The sequence below is a fragment of the Gossypium hirsutum genome, chromosome D06, assembly GCF_007990345.1.
Source record: "Gossypium hirsutum isolate 1008001.06 chromosome D06, Gossypium_hirsutum_v2.1, whole genome shotgun sequence".
Taxonomy (NCBI): domain Eukaryota; kingdom Viridiplantae; phylum Streptophyta; class Magnoliopsida; order Malvales; family Malvaceae; genus Gossypium; species Gossypium hirsutum.
The window spans coordinates 30,822,966-30,842,308 of NC_053442.1; the positions used below are offsets into that span (position 1 = coordinate 30,822,966).

Here is a 19,343-nt window from a genome sequence, read left to right on the forward strand (position 1 = left end):
TGACGGAATATGAGATTAGTTCTGGTCAATGTGTGAATTTTAACAAGTCCTCAATTTTTTTCAGCTCAAATACAAAAGAAGCAGATAAAATTAGCATCTCGGCTGAATTGGGGATAAGATGCTCGACTAATATAGAAAAGTATCTTGGACTGCCAAGCATGGTAGGAAGAAAGAAGAAGGAAGCCTTTCAGAATCTAAAGGTTAGAATTAAACAGAAGATTGATAATTGGAGTACACGTTTCTTATCTCAAGGAGGTAAAGAAGTTTTCATTAAAACAGTACTTCAAGCAATCCCTATTTATGCGATGACATGTTTTTTGCTACCAAAATCTTTCTGTGAGGAGATAGAAAAACTGTTTGCCAGATTCTGGAGGCAGAAAGGAAAAGGCAAAAAAGGGATACATTGGTGTCGGTGGGAATATATGTGTAAGCCTAAAGAGGAGGGAGGTATGGGTTTCCGTAATATGGTGCAATTCAATATCTCATTATTGGCTAAACAAGGATGGCGGATTATGAATAATCAGGGTTCTCTTGTTGCGCAAGTTTTTAAAGCCAAATACTTCCCAGAAAATGATTTTTTAAACTCCCAGCTAGGGAACTCTTGTTCTTATGTGTGGAAAAGTGTTTGGGCAGCCAAAGCCTTATTGATAACAGGGCACTGTTGGAAGGTGGGAACGGATTCTAGTATATCCATTACTGATGCTTGGATTCCAGATTCTGATAATTTCAAATTGTCGTCAAGAGTTAATTTTATGCGCGTTTCTAAAGTAAAGGAGTTAATCGACAGTAATAGTAGAAGCTGGAATGTAGAGTTGATTAACAATACCTTCACTGAAGCTGATGCTGAAAGAATCTTCAGGATCCCGCTGGCACGATCACCGCATGAAGATTTTCTTATTTGGGGAGGGGAGAAGTCGGGTGAATTCACGGTTAGAAGTGCCTATCAACTATTACAGAGATTAATTGATAATCCTAGAGCTTATGCTTTACAAAACCTCTACAGAAAATTTTACAAAACACTTTGGAGCCTGAATATACCATAAAAAATAAAGATCACAATATGGCGGCTATCATGGAACTATCTGCCTACAAAGGTAAATCTACAACACAGGAAATTAGCAGCCAACACAAGGTGTCCCCGATGTGGAGAAGGAGCTGAAACGATGAACCACTTATTCCGTGACTGTGCTGTTACAAGAGAGGTATGGAAAACGTTATCATTTCAGAACATTATGATGTATCAAAGCGAGGATTTTGTACAATGGCTCACCTGGGCGCTAGAGCAGTTAAATCCAAATCAAAGTCGACTCTTTTGCTGTGCACTATGGGCTATATGGGGAGACAGAAACAGAAATATACATGAAGGCATAGTTAGTAATGGCATAGAAGTTGCAAACTTTGTTAGTAACTATATCATTGAGTTAACTGGTCTTGAACAAAGAAGCTCAGAAATAATGAAAGAAAATAAGAGATGGACACACCCACAGTGGGATTCCATAAAGATTAATTTTGATGGTGCATATAATCAGTTTCAGAACCGGTCAGCCTCAAGTGTTGTGGCTAGAGACTCGGACGGAAAAATCCTTTTATCCTGTTTAGAAATTCACAATGGAGTTCCATCTGCTTTTGCTACTGAAGCAATTGCCTGTCAGAAAGCAGTCCAAGTCGGAGTTGACCATGGTTGGCAAGCACTCATTTTTGAAGGAGATTCCCTCGCAATAATCAAGAAATGCAACAAAAAGGATCAGGATAGATCTATGGTAGGGGCATATATTTACGATATCCAACAGAAAATGCTAGAAGTTAAAAATATCAGATTTCTTCACACACCAAGATCTGCAAACAACCTTGCACATATCCTTGCAACAGAGTCGCTAAGAAGAGGAGAGGAATTTTACCTGGAAATGGGCGTTCCTGATTATGCAGAGACCCAAGCACGGCATGATGAGCTGAGCGAACCAGATTAGGGAAGCCTTGAGAGATGGAGTTTGGAGTTTGGAAGAGAGAAGGTTTTCAGAGCAATTAAGGAACAGAAATGATCTGCTAGGCAATTTTGAAATATGGAATCGTCAAAAGGATATTGAAATGACAGGGCGAAGGGATGACAGATTTCAGTAGCTTCTGATTGGGCAACGGATCGGCGCATTAATTGCTGGTTCTAGAGTTTTCTTTTAATATCTAGATATTTTGTTAGGTGAGGGTATTTGTTTTTGGGCTGATTACTTTGTGCCCATTCCTTTTGTTTTTTTACTTTTGCTTTACTTTTGTTTGTTTTGGACTATTCTAAATAGTTTGAATGTTTTAATCAATAAAAGCCCAATCTGGAATTTCAAAAAAAAATTAGTTATAGTTATTTGAATGTATTCTTTGATAATTGCATTTGTGACTATCCTTGTAACTTTTAAAAAAAACATACATATATCAAATGAAAATATATTATATTTAACATATGATTATATTAAGATATAATACAATTTATAATTTATTTTAATAATAATTGAAATAATTTTATAATTAATTATATTTTTATTATTTTAAATTGAAAATTATTGAATGTCAAAATTGAAGACAACATAAATAAATAAAATAATAATTAATTAATGAACAATAAAGTTGTTCCTTTATTTAAAAATCATTTTATTAATGTATTTTTCATCAAATTTCAATGGGTAAATAAATATTTTTCAAACCATAGGAGCAAGATTTTTTATTAAATAAAAATTTATTTACTAAATAAAACTTAGGATGAGTAGTGTATTTTTCTTTAAGCTTGTGTTTGGATAAATATAATTAAAGGAAAGGAAAGGAAAGGAAAGGAAAGGAAAGAATATATTTGAATAGTATTTGAAAAACCACTTAGTAATTGAATTTGAGTATAATTGCTATAATTTCTTGTAATTATACATCACTGACACGTTTGAGTAACTATTATAATTAGTGGGTCCCATTAAATTAGATGTAATTGAAGCACCCAATTACATTGTGTTAGCTCAATTAGTTATCAGAAATAGCCATGAGGGGGTGAATTGACCTTTTAAAAACATGACAATATACAATGGTTCGGTCCTAATTGCCTACTCCACTACTTTAGCTTTCCACAATTAAGCATTTTCCCAAATTCACTAATTTGACAACATTTGAGGATAAAGTTTAACATTACAATTCTCTTAAGATTTCTACCCAAATCTTAAGATCATAACTCCCTTAAGGTTTCTACCAATGCTCACAAGTGTTTACAAGAAGAAAATAAAGAATTGAAGCACAAAGTGATTGGTAATGGATTTTTAATGTATCTTGAAGCACTTGATCTATCGTAATCTCACTTGTTGTAGTAGAACCTTTAGAAGCTGATATTTATACCCTCTAATTGATTTTCAATTGTTGTGGTTGTTGAGGAATCGAATAGAGCCATTGGGGATGAAAATACTAAATCGTTAAATTCACCTGCAACAAAAGGTATTGATACTTATCTATGATTATTGATACTATTAGCATTTAATGCATGATTCAATGACCATTAAAGTTAGTTTATAGCGGTACCAAAGACATTTTATCGATACTTGGTAAAAGGTATCAATAATTTTTGAAAATATATTAATACTTTTTGTGATTGTTTGAAAAAGCATGAAGTTAGAATGCAAAAACGGTATCGATATCAAAGATGGTATTGATAAAAATACGATAGGTATAGATACTTTTTGAAATGCATTGATACTTTTTGCTTATGTTCAATTTTGTTTCAAGTTAATAAGAAATTTTGGTATAGATCTTGAAAAAGGTATCGATAAAAATTGTATGGGTATCAATACTTTTTTGTAGGGAGTAGTTTTTCAATTGATTTAAAAATGTTTCAATTGAGTTAAAAAAGTTTAAACTGTTTTTTGAACTTTGTCCATTTTTCTAAGTGTTCAAAACATTTTCTAAGATGTTTAGAAGTCTTAAAATGATATTTATGCTTTGAACTTTATAATTTATTTGTTCAAAAACAAACTTTATTCGAAAACATTTTTGTTTGTCATATCAAAACAATTTATCAAATAAAACTAGTTTAACAATCTCCTCCTTTTTTATATAACAAAACATTTTGGTAAATTTATTTTTGAATTTGCAACTCCCCTTTCTTAAAGTTCAATTTGAATCAAAGAGTTGATGTTATGATTTTGAAACAAAAACTTGGATTTATAATTTTGAAACAAAGACTTGAGTGTGAAAAACTGATCATCTAGGTGTTGGCATTAAAATATTAGTCTTTAAAAAATAATCAACCAAATACCAATTAAATTTTCCTTTCTTTCTCCCCTCTTTGTTATATAAAAAATAAACAAATAAAGCTTAAAAGGAAAATAAAATGGTTAGTCCAAAGATAGATATTTAAAAATAAAGAACAAGTGAACTAAAATTTACAAAATAATCATTAAAGTATCTTAAAATACCAAATAAACATTAAAGTGCAATCACATAGAAATAGGAAAAGAAAAAATAACTCAAAGGATGTAATCATTTTGGTCCTTTTTAATAATTTCATACACCTAATTGTATAGAACAAAAGCATGATGTATATAAATCATAGAAGATCATAAAATATGTAAAAATTAAACATTTACATCAAATAAAGTCTAATTGAGCATACTCAGAGGCATTTAAAAATCATGTAAACTAAACCAAATAGGTCAAAAATAGACTAGACATGCAATATCAACTCCCTCTAACTAATTGCATATGAGAGTGATTGAAATAATTTGTTAATGCTTTTTCAAACAATTTCAAGTCATAAAAATATTTTGAAAACAACAAAGTGTATAAATTTATTTGAACACAAAACCAAGACAAGGTAGTAATAACTAGTTCTCTCCTAAGTGTCCAAAAATTTTCTTTATCTAAAGGTTTGGTAAAAATATCAGCTAATTGATGCAAAGTGTCAATATATTTTAGACCTATGTCTCCTTTTTGGACACGATCTCTAATGAAATGATGTTTAATCTATTTTTATTACCCAAAATAAATATTATTTATTCAATTAATTTAATCCACTAAATTAATTTCTCAATTAAATAATTTTTTCAATCCAATTCTAATTCTGTTAAAGTCATAACAATTTTACCGTAGTAGAATATATGAGGAAATATATTTAATTTCCTTATTCAATAAATCCATAATGTCCAATTAATCTATTTCTATCTTCAAATTTCAATTATTTAATTACGATTAATTAAATAATAATTCAAAGAGCATTGAATTTATTCCCAAGTAATTTTTGTGCTTTAATGGAAAAACACATTCATTGCGAATAGCGATAAATTTAACTATTTCTCTTAATTCATCATTTTCATTCATTGGTTCTACATGCAATCATTTATGGTTATCTTAAGCTAGAGGAGGAGTCAATTGAATACATATAATTACGGCTCAAATAATTTATAATTATGTTCCATTTTTTCATCTATTAAATATAATATTATGTAGTCACGAAGTCATTCCTCTAAAGTATTGTGACTGAGCTCTCTCTTATTATATACCATTACGAAAGCTATTTAATAATTACTCGTCCAATGATCTTGTCATAAGTGTGTTACCCTCATAGGGTATTCTTAATCTCTTTGGGATAAATACGTTCTCCCAATATGATCCTATTTTATCTCATGGTAACCATTATATCTTCCTTCATGAAAATTAAATTACTATCAAATAGTAATTAAGTCATTTACCACAAAGACAAATGGTTTGTGACCATATTTACTTTTCATCTATCATGTAATGCAATTGAGAGAGCATCACTTACCCATTTCTTGGGCAATGAATTCCACTATTGTGACTGATGCCACATACTACAAAAGTCATATACCCAACACATCAACTTTTATTTTCTTACCTATTTGAACATAGGCTTTTACTTACATCATGTTGGAAAAATCTCGATTTGAAAATGGTTTTCTTTCACAGCGAAAAATTAAAATTTTGAAAATCGACTCGGTTTGTGATATTTATAGCAATAACCTTAACTGAATTTGTACCTGTGTTTTCAGCTTAGCGAACGTTCGTTGTTCCCAACTTTCAACTAAATGATCTTCTCCGCTATTCTCGTACCACAACTTCTTCGAATGTGGACTCGAACCAATTGAATCAAAACACAGAGATAGAAAAAGTTCTCTCCTTTTAGGTTGAAAACGAAAATTCTTTCTTCTTAATAGAAACTGGTAGAATTGTTATTTCGAAAAAATATATATAATAGTTGAGAATAAATTCTCTCTATTTTTAGGCAGAATAACAATATCTCAAAATTGTGTTAATAGCTCTACCGGTGCCATCTATTTATAGGAAGAGAAGATAAAACCCTTGTTGAGTTGTAATGGTTTATTTCAAATAAAAAAAAATTCTACTTAGAATATGACTAGGGTGGACAACACACCCTAGTATTCCTACTAGGGTTGTCACACCCTTCATGTCCATGAGAGGTTTTTGGGCCTCTCTCACATCAAGTCCAATTACGAATACTTCTTGAGCCTTTTTGACCCAATACTCTGTAATATGATCCAACTTGATCAAGTTATTCTATTTCCCAAAATAAACATTAATATTTATATAAAACAATTTTCTCATCCCTATTTTACCCAGCAAAATTTTGACAATTTTGCACCTAGTAAAATTTCAAGAAAATATGTTCAGTATTTCACAACTCAATATGTTCACTATGATCGAATGGTTTATTTTCATTTTCGAGCTTCAAAATAATCCAAAAATATAAACTCATTCTTCCGGTCATTTTTTAAGTAATCTATATAGGATTGCAAATGGATCATTTTCATTTTCATTTTCATTTTTGGAAACTTACATTCATTTTCAAATGATTCCATTTCTCCATCTCGAAGAAAACCATAATCATTTCTGAATGTTTCTAATTTCTCTTTTCATATTTATTCCTTTCATTTCTATTCAAACATACAATTCATTTATGGTTTCAACGAGCTAGCGGAGGGACCGATTGAACATATGTAGTTGAGGATCAAATGATTTATAATTAAGTTCTGGCTTTTCTCCTATTAATTATAAACTCATTTAGTCACAAAGTCATTCCATTATAGTATCGTGACTGAGCTCTTCCCAACGACATACCATTATGAAAGCAACTATTCAGTGCTCGTCCAATGACCTTGTCATAAGTGTGTTACCTTCATAGGATATCCTTGATCTCTTTTAGATAATATCTATTCTTCCAATATGATCCTATTTTATCTCACGGTAACAATTACATATTCCTTCATGAAAAGTCAATCACTATCAAATAGCGATCAAGTCATCCATCACAAATACGGACAACCGTGGCCACATTTACTTTTCATCAACCATGTAATGTCAATGAGAGCATATCATTTACCTGTGTTTTGGGTTATGAATTCCACTATTGTGAATGACGTTACATACTACAAAAGTTGTACATCCAATGCACCAACTTTCAGTTCCTTATCTATTTGAACTTAGACTTTTACTTACATTAAAGTGTACAAGTCATGCATACATAGTCTGCCATCCACTCAGGATTTAGGTATGCCACACTATGAACATCATAAGTGAATAAATCCATAAACGAATTTAGGATCTATTCTGCTTGGGTTATGTCTGATGTACTATCAATCCAGTCAGCCAGTCAGTCACATCTTTGTCTCTATCTTCTGGGAGACATTCGCTCTGATGCCTAAGACAAGGCATCTCCCATTTGGACTTGATAGACGACATATTAGTCTTTCAATTAGTTTGCTCATTTCTGATTAGACTAAGGACATATTTAGGTTCATCTACTAATACAAGCTGTCTTTCCGTACTACGATCCGACCATGTAATACCGCTTAGCATCAGTTTAAACAATAGACAACCAATGAGTGACATTTGCTTCTATTTTGCTTTACGTGAAAAAATCATTTCAGGAAAATAATACAATGTATATTAATGTAATTTATGAATAATTTTATTAACCAATCTGCTAAAAAAAATTACAAGTGAACTTAGATGAAAATACTACACTTAGGGCACCAGATCTAACACATCAAAGTATACAAGTCACACATACATAGCTAATCGTCCACTCAAGATTAATGTATACCATACTATGAATGTCACAAGTGAATAAATCCATAAACGAATCTAAGATCTATTCTATTTGGGTCCTATCTGTTATACTGTCAGTATAGAGGTGCTCATGGGCCGGGCCGGGCCAGGTTCGGGTCGGGCCCATAAAAAAATTTCGGCCCGAGTCCTAGGCCTGGCCCAAAATATGGGATTGAAATTTTGCCCAGGCCCGGCCCGGGAAAAAAATCATAAGCCCAGGCCCGGCCCATTTTTTTAATAAATACCAAAAGTTTATTTTAAAAATTAAAAAAATTTTAAAAAGTATTTTAAAAATATTTTAAAATTTTAAAATTTAAAAAATAAATATATTCATTATATCGGGCTGGGTCGGGCTCGGGCCAAAAAAGTAGTGCCCGAGGCCCGGCCCGTTTTCTAAACAGGCCTCGTTTTTTTGCCCAAGCCCATATTTCGAGCCTATATTTTTACCCAAACCCTCCCATATTTCAGGCGGGCCGCCCGGCCCATGAGCACCTCTATGTCAGTATAGTTAGTCACATCTATGTCTTTATCTTTTAGGAGTCATTCGCTCTAATACTCAAGACAAGATATCTCCCTATGAGACTAGATAGATGACATATTAGTCTTTCAAATTGGTTTGCTTATTTCCGATTAAAATTAAAAAATATGTTTAGATTATCTACTAATATAAGTTGTCTTTCTGTAATATGATCCAACTACATAATACCTCTTAGTATTAATTAAACGTTAGATAACCAATGGGCCAATATTTACTTCCATTTTGCTTTGTGCACAAAAAACTATTGAGAATAATATACAAAGGATATTAATGTAATTAATTGATATTTTATTAAACTAATTTATTTGAAAAACACAAGTATACAAAGACGAAAATATTACACTAAGAGCACTATATCTAACAAGATAATATTCCAGTAGATGGAATGTTGAGCTGGTTGGTCCTAAAGAACAAGCCATTTCACTTTCTTATCAATCAATTTTTCATTGCATCCAAATAAGGTTCTTTTTATAACTGATATGATCCGAGATATTCTAAATATTATTTTAGGTATAAATCATTCTAGTAAAATCGATTTTGGCTGAAAAATTTAAAATTTGTTCTAAAATTGTCTTAATTTGGTAATTTGTTATTTTTTAATAGCATTTGGGTAAAAAAAAATCCTACTATTATGTTACTGATAAGGGAAAATGTGTTCACCACATGCCATTTCCTATTTCATTGTCTCCTATTTATAGAAAGAATAAAGGTCTTTGTCAAAATGTTTTTTTTTTTCTTCTTTTAAATCTTTACCTTGGACACGCGTGAAGAAAAGGGGAGATATGTGGAAAATAGAAATAAAGAGATAAAGAATGGGTTGCTCAGGCTATAAATCAGACTGTTGTGGTCTATCCGAAACACAAGAAACAACAAGTAGGCATGGCTAAAGCTACATCTTTTACTGCTTTCCTTTTGATGTCTTCTCTATTTCTTTCTTCTCACTTTTCTGTCTCAAAAGCAGACAACTCCGCTCCCATAGTGAGTGGTCTCTCATGGACTTTCTACAAAACTTCATGTCCCAAAGTAGAATCCATTATTAGAAAACAACTGCAGAAGGTTTTCAAGAAGGACATAGGCCAAGCTGCTGGCTTGCTCCGTCTTCATTTCCATGACTGCTTTGTTCAGGTGCCGGTTAATTAATATGCAAACACAGAGTCTCTTGGAGTAATAGTTATTGTATTCTGAATATTCTTCTTGCTAGAGTATTCTGAATATTACTCACAGCTTGAGTTACAACTAAAAGAAGAAATATTGCTTCAAATCCTACCATTTTCAGTTTTCACTAACAAGAATCTGCTTCATTAAAAGACACTTTAATGTGGCTACAGTGAGTTGGTGAATTTTTAATGGAAAATTGAATATGATCAGGTCATGATTTATATATAATAATAATGAATAAATATTGCAGGGATGTGATGCATCGGTGCTGCTGGATGGATCAGCGAGTGGACCAAGCGAGCAGGATGCTCCGCCGAACCTGACCTTGAGAGGATTCGAAATCATCAATGACCTGCGTGCGCGTGTCCACAAGGAGTGTGGAAGAGTCGTCTCTTGTGCTGATATCGCTGCTCTTGCTGCTCGTGACTCTGTTTACCTGGTATATTCTTTTACCACTCAATTTTCTTAAATATTTAAATTACTTCAACTTATTTGATTCTTCGAGTATACAAGTTTAGTATTAATTAAACATAATAAATAATGATTTTTTTAGAGATATATGGTAATGAAATTAGAAAATATCAGCTAACAATTAAATTTAAATATTAATATCGATTGAGTATTAATTTAACGGAGTTTCAACGCTCTAAAAATATTTTTATATCCTATTTAAAAGTTATAAGAGGTTATATATTAGGTAAAATAAAATTATATATTTTAGTTAAAAGATTTATGATTTGAATATGGTATTTCAATTTATTGATTTATGGGTCTACTTCATATTAGAAATTGAAAGTTCAAAGGAAGGAAAAGTCAACTTTTTGGTGCGATAAAGCTTAAATTTATTAAAGATTAGAGTATGGAATAAATATATTTGTTAGTTTATTTAATTTTTAATACGTTTGCTACATATCCCATACTTAAAAAAAAGGAATCATCATTAACAAGGGTGATAACCATAATGAAAAATTTTAAATAATTCCAGTCATTCCATTAAAAGATATCCATTTTAAATCATAAAATTATAGATATTATCAAGTGAAAAATCAATAGTAATTTTTACATTAGAAAGAAGAAGAAAAAATCTTATTAATTACAATTTGAATTAATTTAAAATAAAAGTAACAATGTTTTTCTAATAAAATTATTAACAATTAAGAAATTGAAAAAAATGACGAATCCATATTAAAATGCGACAAATCCGATGAACCTGCTAAGTGCTAATGCCGATTAGAAAATATAAAATTATGATTCTTTATTTCTTATTCCACTCCCCAAATTTCATTATTACTCCCCAGCTTTGCTTTTATAAAACTTTCTAATTGCAACAACGAATGGGATTGGTGGTTAAATTATATTATATTTGATAAATTGAGTGTTGAATTTAAATTATAAAATATTTTTAGTATTTTATTTAAAATTAAATATAAAATATAATTAAATTATTTGTTAAAAGATAAATATAATCATAAATAAAATAAAGTAAGATAAAATAAAAAATTATTGAATTTATTGGCTATTAAGTGATGCCTATCTTTTTATTATCTTCTATACTTCTTTTTTTTTAGAAAAATTCTATATAATAGTTTTCATGTGTTATCAAACCTGTTTAAAAAATTAAGTTGCTTAAAAAACTAATTTTTAGTTGATTGAGTTTTTTCAATAGTGCCTTGAGTTTTTTTTAACACTTTATCAAACATCACAAGTACGAGTTTATAATTTTTTTTAATAAATTTTATAAATTTTAAGAAATAATTTTAAATATATTATTTTATAATTAAAAAAATGTTAAAAAGTGATATTTAAAGGTTAAGTAAATAGGTAAAACTTTCAAAGGTAAAGTTCAAAAATGGTTGGAGGTTAGGTTTATTTTTTGATAAATAGATAAATGATTTGATTTAAAAGATTTTCCTTTTTTGCTTACCGCAGTTAAAGAAACTTCTGCATAAACTTGTTATATTCACAAAATTATTAAATTAAATTAGATTTGTTTATACAAATCATGCATTGTCCCAACAAAATCTCCTACTAAATTTTGATTGAATATGGTAAATCGAATTGGACTCTAAAAGAAGATAAACTCTCCTATTTTCTTTCAATTCAAAATGTTATATAAAAGAAATCGAATTTCATTCTAGGGAGCTCATAGATTACCTTCAATCACAACGCTCTAATGATTTTTTCTTGATTGCTGCAGTCTGGAGGTCCGGACTATGACGTGCCATTGGGAAGGCGGGATGGACTGAGCTTCGCCACAAGAAATGCTACATTGCAGAACTTGCCCGCACCCTTCGCCAATGCTACCGCCATCCTCTCCAGTCTCGCTACCAAAAACTTTGACCCCACAGATGTTGTGGCTCTCTCTGGTGGCCACACCATCGGCATCAGCCATTGCAGCTCTTTCACCGGCCGCCTTTACCCTACTCAAGACCCCACCATGGATCAAACCTTTGCCAAAAACCTCAAGCAAGTTTGTCCTACTGCAAATTCTTCAAACACCACGGTGTTAGATATAAGGACCCCTAACAAATTCGATAACAAGTATTACATTGATCTCATGAACCGCCAGGGTCTTTTCACCTCCGACCAAGACTTGTACACAAATAGTAGGACCAGGGGCATTGTTACTAGCTTTGCTGTTAACCAGACTCTCTTCTTTGAGAAGTTTGTGGCGGCCATGGTAAAGATGAGTCAGTTGAGTGTCTTGACAGGCAAGGCCGGTGAAATTCGTGCCAATTGCTCCGTAAGGAATGCCAATAACAACTCCCTCTTAGCGTCTGTGGTGGAAGAGGAAGCTAGGTCTGAATATTAAGGACTTAAATCTTAACTATGTTTTTGTATCACATCTTTTCTTTGTCAGTGTATTTGCTTGCTTAAGTTGGGGTGACGGGGTTTGTATCCAGTGTTAACTTTTAATAAAAGTATCCAAACTTTGATGAAAACCAGACCAAGTCTGAAATCAACCAGACAAGGAGCTTTACAAATTAGAGCTCAAGTTAATAATATCAGCCATGGGATTAGCTTCTAAGTTGCATGGAGAATCTAACTTAATCCAGGCCTAACTATGCACATCTTTGTTCTTTTATATAGATACAAGTAGGAATTGCAGCAGCTAAAGATATATTAGATGTTGAGCACTCTGTACTGAACCTAATGCCGTATAGAGGAAGTTGATTCAGTACGTATTTTATGTATATCCGCGTATGTTCTCTCTTTGATACCTATACAGACGTGGCAATACAATAATTTTAGAAAAAGTTATATTGGTAAGACACATTATATTTCTAAAGAGATAATTTATAATCAAATTGGTAAGATGCCATTGTTGGAAATGGAGCAACATCTTGAAAGAATTGACCTTCATGGAAAGGACATAAAAAAAAACATTAGTATTACAAAAAATATATTTCAAATAATTTAATTTTATATGTAAATGAACTTCAAATTATTTTTTTAATAAAACTCACTTAAATTAAGTATTTTATGCAATCTAGTTGAAATTTACTTCTATTATTAATTTTAAATAATTTTATTTCACAAAGATAATCAAATTGATAAGAGCACAACATCTACACAATCTTAAAAGTCCATGATTCGAAATTGTTTTGAAAGAGAAGGCTTGATTCGATTCAGGAAGCTCTAGACCGACTCTTATGATTTTAACAATGAGCAATGATGTTCTAAGTTTGAAAATAACAAATAAAAAGTGAGATTTAAGATCAATAGTTGAAGCAAAGAAAATACTAAGAAAAGTGAAGAAAAAGGAAAGAATAGAGTCAATTTGAGGCGGAAAGAATGATTGAATGTCTGGAAGCCTCTTAGGAAGAAAACTGACTTTCAAAGAAGCTTTATTGATACCTAAGAACACAAAAACAACAAGTATAATGATTAAAACAAAACTAAGAAACAAGATAAATAAAGAAAACATAAATTAAAAGGTGGAGGATGGACCGAATAAATTGATGGATATGAATAGAATGATAAATGTTTGATTGAACTCTTCGAGGAAGATTTCCCAACAAGCTCAAGCAATGACTCTAACCAACCCGCTAAGGCTGAACTCTAGTAAATTAGAATGTGAAGAGTGCTTCCCACAGTTTCAAGAAGAAAGCTACTAAAATACACAAGAAAGATATCTTGCAAAGATAAAAACTCAAAGAGTTGTATAAATCAAAATAATGAAGGATGTCTTTAATGAATAATGAAGAGACCTTTATATAGGCTAGCTAATTATATCAAAATAAAACTTCTAAGTAGAATGAAACTCTAATTAATCTAAACAAGACGTAGTTCTAGTGGAACTAAAATTTCTTGTTGACTAAGAGTAAAACTCTTGAACAACTTAAAATATTTAAAAGTATCCTAAAATTCTAAAACAAATAATAAAAATATAAAACCTAATAGATACAATATTGGGATCATATATAATCAAAATTAAGCCTTAAAATAGCACCCAATATGAATTAAACTTGACTTAAAGCTCGAAGCTCATAATTTTTCAAAACAATCTCATCCAGAAATTTTGCTCGTGCAGTATTCACTACAACGACCATAACTTGAGTTCCCAGACTCGAAATCGAGTGAATAAAAGTGCATTTTGAAGTTAAGAGATAATTATCCAATCGACATGAGACATATTGACCCAGAAATTCCTGGATCCCTTCCAAAAATGCATCGCAAGTCAACTGATTATAACATGGGCTAGGTGTATAGGCCTAATTGGGTTCTTTGAAGTGTAACAGCTAATTATTTTCATCATGAATTGAGCTTTTAAGTTCGCGAATATACTTGGACTCTTCTTGTAACAACCCAATTTTAGACGGTGTTAAAAAATGTGATTTTGAAACTCAATTTCATAAACCAAGTTAGTGAAATTATGAATAAAAGAATTTATATGCTTAACTGAAAATATATGGTCAAGAAATTTAATCAAAAAAATCACCAATTATAGTGTAGGGACTTAATTGTAAAAGTGCAATCTCTATTGAATTTTAATTTACTAAAAAACAAAAGGATGTAAGGAGCAATTGGGACAATGACTTATGTAATAGAGATTCGTATACAATTATTGGGGATAACAAGAATGATTAATTTAGCCAACATGACTTGTCCTACCATCAAAATAAGCTTCGCATCCCAACCATTTAACTTATCTCGCACATTGTATTAAAAAGTAGAGGAAGAGACAGGTTGATGAAAAAGTGGGATACCCAAATCTGAAGCATCTTGGAAACCTATCATATTCACAATGTTGTTAGCAAGTGTATGATCAGTATTAGGCAAAAAGAAAACATGAGTCTTAGAATAATTAATTTTGTGCCTAAAAAAAAGACAAAACTGAGAAAAGACTTAATCAAAGTTGCTTGTTCTAGGCTTGACTCACTACGTCACGCCCTAAATTTCTTAAATATGGAATGTTAAATTATGTTAAATAATTTAATTTGGTTCGGTGTTTAAGTGTTTTAGTGTTGTGGTTGTGTGCGTGAGGTATGGGGTTCGAGTCGTTCCTTTGAAATTTTGTTACTTTTGATCTTTTGACTTAAATCTTATTTTCTCACAAGTTATGATAGAATGAGCTTACTGATTTAGTGGTAATGTGTTAGTGTACCTTTTGGTTTTGTGTTCGAATCTTTATGTGTACAAATTGGGAATTATTTTTGTTTCTTAGGCATAGGTTAGTAGTTGTGTTAAATTGAAATTTTAAATAATCTGGTAGGTTGGGATAATATCAGAATATTCTATTTTTACTTTTGGATTAAATTTCAATTTCCCTAATTTTGTCCTAACAAACCGTCCAAGCCCCTACTCTTCTCACGTTGTTTTTCTCTTTTCTCCTTTTCCTTTTTATTGTATTTTTCATCTCTTCTTTCTTTCTTTTTCTCTCTTGAGTTCTTCCTTTTTCTTTTGCGTTGAATCTTGTTGCTACTGTTATTCTTTTTTGCGGGACTTTTGTTGACCTCCGTGTTTGATTACATTTAAGGATAGTGTAAGTTATTTAAGTTATTTTGTTGTGATTTTGGTGTTAATTCATTCGTTGCGCAAGGGTGAAATTATGAGTTTAATTCTCGTAAAATAGTATGATAAATATTGTGTTAGTTTTCTTGTTATGCGAAAGAGGTGAAAATCAAAACCCTCCAATAGAGTAAATATAGTTTTTGACGCTGTTTCAGAGAAGTAAGTGTTTGAACTTTGTCTTAGGGATTGAAATTTTGATTTAAGGATGTTATTTTGGATGTGTTTTCAATAGTTAATTGGTGTGATTTGATGAATGATTGTAGGACTCATGAGTTTCCAATTGTGTGGTCAATCAAATTTACTATCAGGTGTGTGAAACTAACCCGAAATTTTGACTAAAACTCGAAAAAATTGCAAAATAGGGGCTATTTGAAATTGTCCAGCGTTACCTGGCCGTATGACAGACCGTATGTGATTACACAACCAGTGTAGGTAGGATGTGTGGACCACATGGGCTAGCTTATTGGGCCGTATAGGCCTTTTTGGTCAATTTTAAGGCCCGATTAAAGGCCGAATAAGGAATTCAAAAATTGGGTCTGTGTGTATTTTGTAGGCATAGAAAAGTGTAAGATTCGGTATGTTTGCTCATGGGTAAGCTCATAAAGCATGTTAAGTAAGTTATGTTATGTTTAAAATGTGATATGGTATGCTCTATAAATATGTATGTTTTGGGTATGCATGCCATACAGTTTATGTATACGCATTGAGGTGGGTTATGTTTTGATGGAGAAAGTGTAATCTTTAGTTTTAACTGCAATTATGGCAATTAAACCGTAATTTTTTACAAGCATCTTAGCTTCATATTTATGAATGGCATACCGCCACGTATCAGTGTGATTGGATGGATGGAATCTTGTAGTCCTAATTGGTCTGATTGGTTGGATGGAGTTTGTGTGTAGCGAATGGGGGTAGGATATGCTTTGATATATATGTTATATAATATGGCTCTGATATGTTATATGATATGATAATTTCGATCTGATTATTTGTATATGCAAACTCTATAAGTAAATGATATATGTGGGCCAAGTCACACACTGGGCGTCAAGCTCACCCGTCTGTTTTGTTTCGTTTTAGGTGATCTTCAAGCTTAGGATTGGACGGCGACTCTAGAGCTCGGTTTGCACATTATTGGTTTAGTATGTTTTGGACTAATTTTATGGACTTTTTGGACTTTTAATTTTGTTTGGACATTATTGTTGGTTTTGGTCTTATTTTTACAAACATGATATTCATAATCGAAATATTATACAAGATGTCGTAACTAGGAATACACTATGGTTTATAAGACACAATTTAAAAATGATTTTCTGCTGCCAAGTTTTTATTTGAAATCTGATACAATGTTTTTATCACGCAAACGATTAGAGTAAATGAGATCTGTTTTAATAAAGCTAATAAAAAGCGATTTTCGTCAAAGTACTCACGTGTTTTTCGAAGTAGTTATGTTATCAATGTGTTATTCAATTATGTTTTTCTTTAAGTTAAAAATGAGTTTTTCACCAAAATTAAGCAACATTGTTCTCACGTACGATGTAACATTCACAATCCGACTGTAACATCTAGGCCGGGTTTGGGGTGTTACACACCATACTTTTACTTATTCACTTTAGTCCCCTTTTCAAGCATTTTATGTATACTTAATTTATTTAGAGTTACACTTCTCATGTCACATAATAATTCACTTTTTTACTTAAATTCTTATAAGTTCCAAATATAATCTCTCATGGATTCTTTCATACTAATATATTTTTTTAAAATCATTTTCTCTACACTTAACATTTTTGAATACTTACCTCTCTTGGCTAAATAGAGTTCTCATGAGTACTTACCTCTCTTGGCTAAATATCACTTATTTTGCTTCACTTATCTTCCTTTCTCACTTTTGTCACTTTTATTCCTTTGTTTATAATATTTTCATTACTTCTCTTTTCTCTTCAAGAACACATCAAGAAAATAACTAAAATCTACACTAGGGATCACTTTCTCATATTTCTACTTCAATTAAACATAAAACTCATAAGAAAACACTTAGATTCTTATGTTATCTCTTTAACCTCTTCAATTTTCTTTTAACTTTTTTCACTTCCAACTCTAAATTTCTTCTCTAGGGTCTTTAGCTTACTTTTCCTCTTAGGTGGCTATGAAAATTCTCAAGATTTTGAGGTGGAATGATGGGATTTAATGAAAAATGACCAATTGATAAAAAAACCAAAATTTCTCTCTTCTTCCTTCTCTTGCACATTGGAAGCAAATGGAAAAGTATAGAGACATTTTTCCATCTTTCTAAAATAATTATCTAGTTTTGACTTGAATGGAGCGGTGATTAAAGCTCTTGTCAAATATTTGTTTGGAACGAATCCGAAGCATGTTACCCCCATCCCCTACTCCTAATATTATATATAAAAAAATAATTATGATCTATTATAAAATAAATAAAATAAATAAAATAAATAAAATATTAATAAAAATCTCAACATCATAATTAACATCCATTGGATCTTATTTACAAATTCCATAATTATCCATTTCCAACAATGACCCTTTTGCCTCTAAAAATCTCTAAAATTCTTCCATTGAGTCGTGGTCCACTTTTGGTAAAATTTACACTCCTTATCCTTCCACTCTTTCTCTCAAATTCAATTTAATCCTTTTATGCTTTAAATTTCACACTTTGACCCTAATACCTTTTAAATCCTTATAATTTAGTCTATACCTCAAATAAATATTTCTTATATATTAGTCTCTTCAACTTCCTCTGATATCCAACTACCTTCTCTACTAACACTGATAAATCAAATTTTATTTATTCTAAAAAACCAACTCATATTTTCTCAAATTAACACTTCTTATTAGCAATGGGGTTTTAGGGTTGTTACACAATAATAATCCAATTGCATTTTCACAAGCCAAATGGTTCGATGAGGTAAAATCTATATAAAAAAACAAAGTATAGGATCTCATCAAATTGTCAAAATGTTCAAAGTGCGTTATATGCAAGCATATTCTTAAAACTAAGCGCAACTCAAATAACAATATCAAACGACATAAAGCTAGACTTGTTAATAAATGTTATACTCAAAATGATTGTATTGATTATAAAGAGAATTTCTCACTAGTCTCTAGTACTCTTGAAGAATTATTATGGCGTTAGAGGTTTATTGTGATTTAGAGTTAAACTAAATTCATGTGAAAACAACTTTTTTAAATGAAGATATTGAGGAAAAAAATTATATGTGTCAACATGAAGGTTTCTTAATTGAATTAAAATGTCATATTATGTGTAAGCTTAAAAAGTTAATATATGGGCTTAAACAAACTTCAAGGCAATGATACATTAAGTTCAATGATATCATAAAGTTTTTGGTTTTCAAGAAAAACGTCATTGATTAATGTATATCAATAGATCAAAGGGAAAAAGTTCAATTTCTTAGTTCTTTTAAGTTGATGATACTTTATTTGTTGTAAACGATGAATAACTTTGAAATGAATTATATGGAAAAAGGCATCCTATGTGATGGGAATTGAAGTA

The 19,343-nt window shown here is 31.1% G+C and overlaps 2 protein-coding genes across 2 annotated transcripts; both read left to right on the plus strand.

Annotated features, from left to right (window-relative positions):
* Positions 1-1,163: 1,163 nt before the first annotated feature.
* On the plus strand, positions 1,164-1,967 carry LOC107956146 (uncharacterized). Its single transcript, XM_016891882.1, has one exon. The coding sequence runs from the start codon at positions 1,164-1,166 to the stop codon at positions 1,965-1,967; it is 804 nt and encodes a 267-aa protein (XP_016747371.1).
* Positions 1,968-9,369: 7,402 nt separating this feature from the next.
* Positions 9,370-12,816, plus strand: LOC107889645 (peroxidase 12). The gene is made up of 3 exons (XM_016814148.2): positions 9,370-9,763; positions 10,047-10,235; positions 11,994-12,816. The coding sequence occupies exons 1-3, from the start codon at positions 9,518-9,520 to the stop codon at positions 12,606-12,608; spliced, it is 1,050 nt and encodes a 349-aa protein (XP_016669637.1). The 5' UTR covers positions 9,370-9,517; the 3' UTR covers positions 12,609-12,816.
* Positions 12,817-19,343: the final 6,527 nt, after the last annotated feature.

What these genes read in the sequence shown, in the direction of transcription:
- LOC107956146 (XM_016891882.1), top strand. Translation starts at nt 1,164, where the DNA reads ATGAACCACTTATTCCGTGACTGTGCTGTTACAAGAGAGGTATGGAAA.
- LOC107889645 (XM_016814148.2), top strand. Translation starts at nt 9,518, where the DNA reads ATGGCTAAAGCTACATCTTTTACTGCTTTCCTTTTGATGTCTTCTCTA. An exon ending in TCCATGACTGCTTTGTTCAG is followed by an intron (nt 9,764 to 10,046) that starts GTGCCGGTTAAT and finishes TAAATATTGCAG; the next exon opens with GGATGTGATGCATCGGTGCT. An exon ending in CTCGTGACTCTGTTTACCTG is followed by an intron (nt 10,236 to 11,993) that starts GTATATTCTTTT and finishes TGATTGCTGCAG; the next exon opens with TCTGGAGGTCCGGACTATGA.